Genomic DNA, 8,580 nt, shown 5'->3' on the forward strand with positions numbered 1-8,580 from the left:
ATCAAATTCTGTCAGACTTACAGGAGTTAAGAAAAGCAACTTAAATATTTGTGTATTTAATGTTACTTTCCAATTTGCTGCCCTTAGGTAGCAGTTCAGAGGTTCTATTACTTACCAAAAAAATAAGAATTTGCAACCCACTGGAAGCTGCAGGACAGGGTGCGTGAAGCTATTACATGCCTTGAGCTCCAGGTACTCATAAAATTAAATATCTAAAAGGTTGGGTGTATGTGACATCATACAATGGATTTTTCTAAAAGCATCAAGATTACCTGTTATTCTGAAAATAAAAAAAGAAAAAAAAAGGTATTTTTCTTCCTTTTCTATTATACATACAGCTGTATTAGAAGTCCAAAGAAAGGGAATCCAGCACTTGCCAATCTCCAGGTAATTCTGGTTGGGCTTCATTTCTTGTAAAAGGCACTCTGGAGTTTCTTACCACCATCCTCATCTCTTAAAGGAGTGCAAAGTGCTTTGTTCTTAAAGACATTATAAAGAAAGCACTGCGGCCTTTAAGTTTCCACACACTCGGAACTGTGCAGATATGATGAGGCAAGATACATTGCTTAATGCTCCTGCTGCCACCTCTCAGCACGCAGAGGCAGTCCCAGGGAATACAACCTTCTCTATGGCGTTCTGTTTCACATAAAAGCTCCAGTAATCTCCCAAAGCAACCAGATTCCCATCACAGTTGTGTAACCACCCAACAACCTCTAGCTTAATCTCTGAATCCTTGGAGGACATTCATCTGTCCCAGGACCTCTCCAGCTAAAGCTACAATGGACTTTTGAGCACTGAGTTGGTAATTTTTCCTAGCTGTTTATTTTAAAAATACACTCCAGCATTAAACACTTAAGCTAAACTTGATGCGATAAGAATCTATGGTGAGGTTTAAACTTGACGATCCATTAAATTCATACAAGGTAAAAATACATTCAAACGATATAAACTTTTATGCTCTGCTGGCAGCCAAACCATCACATCGCTGGAAGCTGCCAGCAAGATGCCAAATCAGAGCTCTGAGCCACTTGATCGGCTTTCACCAGCAACCACTTCTGCCATTTTCGCCTGTTTAACCACTTCAACAGTTGGTTCACTTGGAACTGCTGAAGAGCAATGGACAACTAGGAAAGTAGGAAAGCCTGACTTTCTTTTCCAAACTATGAACAAGAAGGAACAGTGACTGGATTTGATCTATTAACTCCAAATCTCACAGGGTGTGATGATGACAGGAAATAACGGACTCGTGTCACAAACTACAGACAAGTCTACTTAATCTGGTTTAAATGCAAAACACAGTTGGATATATTTGTTTCTTCTTATGTATCTAGCACAATTAGGATTCATTTTAGCTAGCTAATAAAGTTAGCTAAAAGCTATCTAAAGCATGGGGAATTATGTTTCTTAAACATTAAGAAACTAAGCTGCATAACTACTTAAATGCATATAGATGCATACCCTCCTGCCTGGCAAAAGGCATGATCAAATTAGACCAATTAGAATCAACTTTTCTTTAGAAAAAATAATTAAGCACAAATGCAAAATAAAATTAAAAACAATTATTTAATCAGGATTTCCTGCTTGCTGATTTATGTCATGATTAAAATTAGTAATATAATCACTCTGATTTCAGTCAATCCCTCTAGCACAGACCCACCCCCAAAGGCTTGCACAGCCCCAGCCTTCCCCTGTTAAAACTTCAGCACATGCAGCGTCACTTTAAGTCCTTCTTCTCCCCACTTTGGGGATTAAGTTTGACAAAGGTCAATTAAAGCTTACAAGCATTCATATTCCCGTCACCTACTGCATCCTCCCCAGGGAAACACTGGTTTGCCAGGATTCTTCTGCTGGCATATTCCAGTGCTTGGCTCAGGAATGAAAGAAAGGAATAAGACCTCCAGAGAGGTGCCTGGGAAGGAAGCACAGCCTTAGGTTCTACCCTAAACAGAGCATCTCAATAAGCATGGAGTCAAGATGAAGGGAAATGTAGGATTCAACATACCTTCTGATGCTTACTAACTCCTCTCTACCGCTACCAAACTCAGCCCATGAGTACTAAACATAAAATGCAGTGCTTGCCCCTTGTTATCTTCAGCAACCATTAGAAGTTGTCTACTTGCAGGCCCACCTTAGAAACTGGGTTATATTATGGTCGCCAGTTTCTGTTTAACCACTTTCCAACAATGACATGTGGAGCACTGGCATTCTCAACAGCAAACCTGACCACTCTTCTTCCTCTAACCACTTTCACCTCCACTCAGAGCAATTTGGCAAACCAAATTTCCCTTTTGCTCTTTTGCAGCAGAAACACTCCAAGCAAAACAGGAAGAAGTTAATAAAGCTCTTCTTCCCCCTCCTTGTGTGCTTTTACATTTTAGGGGAGCTACAGTTCAGAAAATGCTTCACTGCATAAACACAGTTTTCTAACTTCAACATTCTCACATGTGAAAAAAAAAAAAAAACCACCTCAGCATAGGGGTAACAAATTGAGTATGGGAGTAATGTGGATTGGGAGCAAGTACTACTTCAAAACACAGCCTTGTATCCAGAACACGGAAAGCATAAAGGATTATTTAAACCTGTCATATTTCCATAACCTCCATTCTTCAGGTAGCAAAATTCTGTAGACCTAACTTTGACCACGATGCACATATACACCTCTTTCCCAGGACTCCCAACAGTATTTTGCAATCATTTAGAATTATCCAGCTTTAAGAAAATCCAAAGAAATGACAAGACTAATTGCTTATTAATAATAACTCTGGTCTGCAAGTTTATTACAGCTTACTGAAGAAAAAAAATTACTTGCTGAAAGAAACAGCAAACAAGAAAAAAATCAGAGGGAAAAAAACTGAAATAACAAACTTTTTCTTTGAATGGAGATAATAAATAAATAAATACAGCCTGTCCTTAAACATATTGATTCTCTCTCCCTTTAAAATAGAATAGTTTAATGGGAAATTCCATTCTAGCAAGTTAAAACAGAATTAAAATAAAACAACTACCCAAGCACTAATTTGCTCTATTCTCTGCAGCGCTTGTCTTTCAGAAAACCAGATTCAAATAAAGATCTATATTAAAAAAAAGGTCACTTTTTCTCATTTGGGCATGCTACAAAATCTCACTACAACTTGGCATTAGCATCAGCTCACTAAGAAACACATCTTCAACAAAACCAGCAACAAAATCACAAGCTAGAATCTCTGCATACCAGGGGATCAACATGAAGTCTTCCACAACACCTGCTCATGCGACAGCCAGCCCAAATAATCTTTCATTACTGCTGTGCTCATCCTAAATAAAAACATACCATCATCTTTAAACGTCAAGTGTTCCCATTTTTCTCTGTCCTCACGTGAACCAGCCAAATCCATCAAATTCTCAATCTACAGTTGAACGACAAAACCCAACAAACTTACTGAGAACTTACTGGTTAAGCAAATGAAGCAGTTGAGCTTTTACACTATAAGCAAACAACAGAGAAAAAAAACAACCCAGGAAGATTTAGTAAGATGAGCTATCTTCCATGTTCATGGACTAATACACTATATGTAGCATATGGGATACAACCTGGCATCTAGAAACATTTTCTAGACTGGAAACTTAAGGAGGAAAAACTGTACCTTTACGACAGACAACTACCATTATGTTTTAGGTAACAATAAATAAAAATAATATACATTTAACAAATTTAAAAGAAAAAAATTACCAACAAAATTTGTTACTCCTACAGCATTAGTTCTCCAAAGTGTTTCAGATACATGTCCTGAGTTTATTTACCATTTTGTCATCATATGTTAATTTGGCTTCAAATTTGAAAACTGAAATGCACACTCCTGTCATGGTAATTCACAGTTGTATTTGGCATTGTTTTCCTTTTAGTAAAGTGTCAAAAGCCAAGAGCACAAACAAAAAAATAACTTGCATCATGCTTGACTACCAGACACTGTGGCACTGCTCCCTACCTCAAAAGAGAAGCTATTCTAAAACATCCATATGTATCTCCCAAATCTTGGAGGTGTTGGTTAAGGAAGAAGCTCAACATGATCTGACAACATGCACTTGCAGCCCAGGAAAGCTGCATGGAAAGCAGCGTGACCAGCAGGTTGAGAGAGGGGATTCTCCCCCTCTACTCTGCTCTGGTGAGACCCCACCTGGAGTACTGTGCTCACTCTGGGGCTTCTAACATAAGAAGGATGTGGACCTGTTGGAGTGAGTCCAGAGGAGGCCACAAAGATGCTCAGAGGGCTGGAACACCTCTCCTATGAAGATAGGATGAGAGAGTTGGGCTTGTTCAGCCTGGAGAAGAGAAAGCCCTGAGGAGACCTAACAGCAGCCATCCAGTACCTAAAGGGGACCTACAAGAAAGCTGCAGAGGGACTTTTTACAAGGGCATGTAGTGATAGGACAAGCAAGAATAGCGTTGAACAGAAAGAAGGTAGATTTAGATTAGATATAAGGAAGAAATTCTTTACTGTGAGGGTGGCAAGACACTGGCACAGGTTGCCCAGAGAAGCTGTCCCATCCCTGGAAGTGTCCAAGGACAGGTTAGCTTTGAGCAACCTAGTTTAGTGGAAGGTGCCCCTGCCCATGGCAGTGGGCTGGAACCAGACAATCTTTAAGGTCCCTTCAAACCATTGCATGATTCAGGAAATTTCTTCTGCCTCTCTGCCTTGTCAGCAATGGCCTGAACATCCCCCATTTACAAAACAGCATTTTCCAACTATGTGCTCTTGTCTTTTTAGTCGCACGCATAAAGCAGTCAAAAGTTAAGAAACTTCAAACATGAAGTTGCATGACTGCAATTATGTGAGCTGTGGCATAGGATTTAGCCCCATGATCACATACCTTATGTAAAATAATACACGTAACAGTCCTCCTAAATTCCCAATAGCATCTATTGCACGGCTCTTGAATAACTGACCACATATCCCACACATCAATTATCAGCATATAAAACAATTGACATAACTACAGACATTTACAAGCTATACTGAAATGCAAACAAGGGACAGTTCTGGTACAATAAAAGTATACAGATGCAACTGCATTTAAGTCCATCCCAGTCCTTTCATCTTAAAACCTTAAGAGATAAATTCAGAGCTTTTCTTTTTGCTTTCTCCGTATTACAGCTTCAGAGAATATTTTTAGGACTTCCTAAATCAGGGTGCTGGAGGTTTCTGTTCTAAATAAATCAGAACCCTTGAAAATCCATAGAGAGATGTGGGCTTTTGCCAGACTTTCATAGTGAATCACAGGTAAGGTCAGATAAACCACGTCACACGTGGTGCATGAAGTGAAGGCCTGTGCATCCAAAGGCAACACAAGCGTAACTGTCACAGAGGTCTGAATCCACGAAGGGGAAGGCTAGGCTGGGCCACAAGCTCAACCCAAGAACTGAATGCACTGTAACCTGGAAATATCATCCACCCAGAACCAGAAGAGGCATTAGCAGCAACGCAGCTCTGATCCAGTATGGGCCAGCAGTCTCGTACGCTGCTCCAAAGCTCATAACCTCTGTTAACATCACAAGGTATCACAAGTTCAGAATCGATGAGAGCACAAGCTCCTATAAATACACTGCACTGAAAATACTGCACCCTTATTAGTTTGATCTTTCACATATATAAGCCAATGTCTATGGCATATTGACACGTTTATATTTCAGGGCCTATTGCTTTCAGGCAAGATACTTCACTGTAGAATGTACATACATGAAGTAAAGTGTGCTGATAACATTCCATGAGCATGAATGCAAAATATAAACCAAGCATGGCTGGCAGCTGATGCCTATCTTCAAACAGACCTACCTAGTGAGGACACACGATTATCCCGACCCAGAAACACCATGCAAATACAGCACCATACAGCAACTAAGCAAACACCAGGGTTTGATTACTCTTTAACTCTTGAATCTGTATTAGAGGACGTAAATTACAGTACCCAGAAAATCCAACAGCATGAGTCATAAGAAAGAAAAAAGTAAAAAGAATCATTATGTCAGAAATTAATTTCACAAAAATGTTTTACCTTGTCTAAATAGAGGTAGTCAAGGAACATCTTTTTTTCTTTAAAATAGGTAAGATACGTAAGTTGTGCTGCAATAATCTTTTCAAGCCTGTATGCTGGCTATCTGACATACAACAAAAATATCTCATGTATACATCCTACGTGGATATTATGTGCAGGCATATTCATCACAAGTGTTGCAACACTGAAGAAACCTACTCTCCATAAACTTAAACTACATATTTGGCCGGTGGTTGTTGCTTTTCTGAAAGCTTCCGTTTCCCAGAGCAGCCGAGCACAAAATGCCTGCCACTTTACTCAGCATCTTTAACATATACCATAATTCCACTCCAGGTATTTTCTAGAGCATTTCATGTCAATCTACCTGCAGGAGCGTGTGCAAAAGTGACACAGAGTGATACAAGTCTGACAACTACTGGTGTGGAAAATGGAGAAACACGGGCTGCGTTGCATGTGTCCAGGATGTCGGATCCCTGTTACCAAGTCCTTACATCGCTTATCAACCAAAAACAAAAAAAAAAAAAAAAGGCAAGCAAGCAGCTACAGGAAGACCTGAAAAACAAAGACTTCCCATTTTCACTATTATTTCTATTTTAAGTTCGCAAGTTTCCTGCCTGGGCAATGACATTCTGCAGACACCACAAGAAATGCTACATGGTATTCATTAAACCGGGGCAAATGGAGTAAAATTATACAACTGCTCAGTATGCAAGTATCTGTGTATAAAAGTTCTCCTCCACCACTAACCGGCGTTCAGCAAGTAGTTATTTTAGCTAAAAGCACCGAGCGATCCACTAGCTGTATAACTGCTACATCTTGTGGCAATACATTTCAACACAAGGAGGAAAACCAGACAATACCCGAAAGGGAATAGCAAAGGGACTTGTTTGCTCATAACCTTCATACAGATATTCCCTGCAAACACCCACAACACCCTGCTGTCGGTGTAACACAAGAGGGGAGGAGCAGGGGAGGGAGGAGAAAAATATTATCATCTAAGGCGTGATGGAGGACAGGAGAAAGTTGCAGTCATTCCGCGGTGGCCGTAAGGCGCCCTGTCACTTCTGGCCGCAAAACCGGCCACCCCGAGGGCGCCTTTCCCACGGGGACGAACCCGCCACTGTCGGCCCCTCTCTCCTCCCCACCTCCATGATGCCAAAAGTGCCCGACTCCCTCCATCCAGCAACAACGGCCGCATCCTCCGGCGCAGCACTTTTACTTTGCCGCTGGCGGAGGGGAACCGATTTCGAGCGGCCGCCCGAGGAGAGCCGCGTCGCGAGAAGACTCGAGCGGCTCTTGCGGGCGGGCAGACGGCCCCGGAGAGGAGGGAGAGCGGCCGATCCCACTCCGCGGCCCGGAGGCAGGGGGGGAAACAACAAGGCGCCGCCGCGCTGACGAGAGGCGGCGGGAGGCGCGGGCGGGGGCCCCCGCTCACCCAGCGCCCGAGGCTCCTCTCGCCGCCACCGGGCCCAACGCTGACCCCGCACCACCATCACCACCGCTCCCCGCCAGCCCGGGACTGGCCTCCGGCGGCGGTTGCCGGGCCCCTCCCCGAGGGCCGGGCCCCCCGCGCAGCCCCGCGGGGCGCTGGTTACCTTCCTTGGGCGGCTTGCCGGGAGGCGCGCCGTGGAGCTGGGAGGCCGCCGCCGCGGAGCAGCCCTGCAGGCTCGGTGGGGACGTGGAGAGCCGGGACCAAGATGGCGGCCCCTCCAAACTTCCACTGCTACTTTGGACACTCATCAAGCTACTTTCCTGGAGCCCGGCAGCCGCCGGGGGCGGCGGGGGAGGCGGCGCGGCGGGGGGACACCCAGCACCGCGCTCATGGCCGGGGGGCCGGCCCGACACCGGCGCGGGGAGGCCGCCGGCGGGGAGCGGGCTCCGGAGGCAGGCGGGACGCAGGAGAGACGGGGCGCGCGGCCGGCGCAACCTGCCCACACCTCTGCACTGCGTCGCCGCGGCCGCCACCGCCGAGCAGCCGCCTGTGTCTGAGGCTAACCTTCCCCGCTGCCGCCGGGGAGGGGAGGGCGCAGGCGGGGAGGGGTCATGCGCAAACACGATCGTGAGCCGAGCGAGCGCCGCGCTCTGCCGAGCCCCGCCGTGCTGTAGCCGCCCAGGGGCGGCGGGCGGGTAAGCAACGCCCGCCGCGGGCGCACCTGCCCTGTGGCCTCAGAGCGCCGGCCGACCACTACCTCCATGACCGCTCTCTGCCCCAGCCCGCTGACCCCCGTCCCCCGGCGGGACCTCCCTCCCCAGCCCAGCGCGCACCTTTCGCGCCGCTGGCAGCGCTCCGCCGGCTGCGGCGGCGGGGCTGGAGGTGGCTTCCCTGAGGCCGCGGTGCTTCCCTTCGTCCGGATCTGCTAGGCGGCCCGGTCAGCACACGCCGGAGCCCTCGGGCCGGCCGCCGCGCCTTCCCCTGCCACCCGCAAGGGAAGACACGGCGGCCGGCCCGAGGGCAGAAGCAAGACCGTGTGCGGTGGAGCCGAGGCCGCGCAGGAGACCCGGCACCACCCGGCGTGGGACCAGGGGGGCGAGCCCAGCCCGGTGCTGCGG

The 8,580-nt window shown here is 46.2% G+C and overlaps 1 protein-coding gene across 3 annotated transcripts in view; it reads right to left on the reverse strand.

Moving 5' to 3' along the window:
* The window catches only part of TLK1 (tousled like kinase 1), a 70,889-nt gene extending 62,521 nt beyond the window's left edge, over nt 1-8,368 (reverse strand). For 2 of the 3 annotated variants that reach the window (XM_080622134.1, XM_080622133.1), the window contains exon 1: nt 7,626-8,026. In XM_080622134.1, the coding sequence (XP_080478260.1) occupies nt 7,626-7,770 (145 nt within the window). In that variant the 5' untranslated portion in view covers nt 7,771-8,026. Of the gene's footprint in view, nt 1-7,625; nt 8,027-8,295 lie in introns of those variants that run through there. The other variant, XM_080622135.1, reaches the window with a different exon arrangement.
* Between the last annotated feature and the right edge of the window lie 212 nt (nt 8,369-8,580).

The sequence above is a fragment of the Psittacula echo genome (assembly GCF_963264785.1).
Source record: "Psittacula echo genome assembly, chromosome: 6".
Taxonomy (NCBI): Eukaryota; Metazoa; Chordata; class Aves; order Psittaciformes; family Psittacidae; genus Psittacula; species Psittacula echo.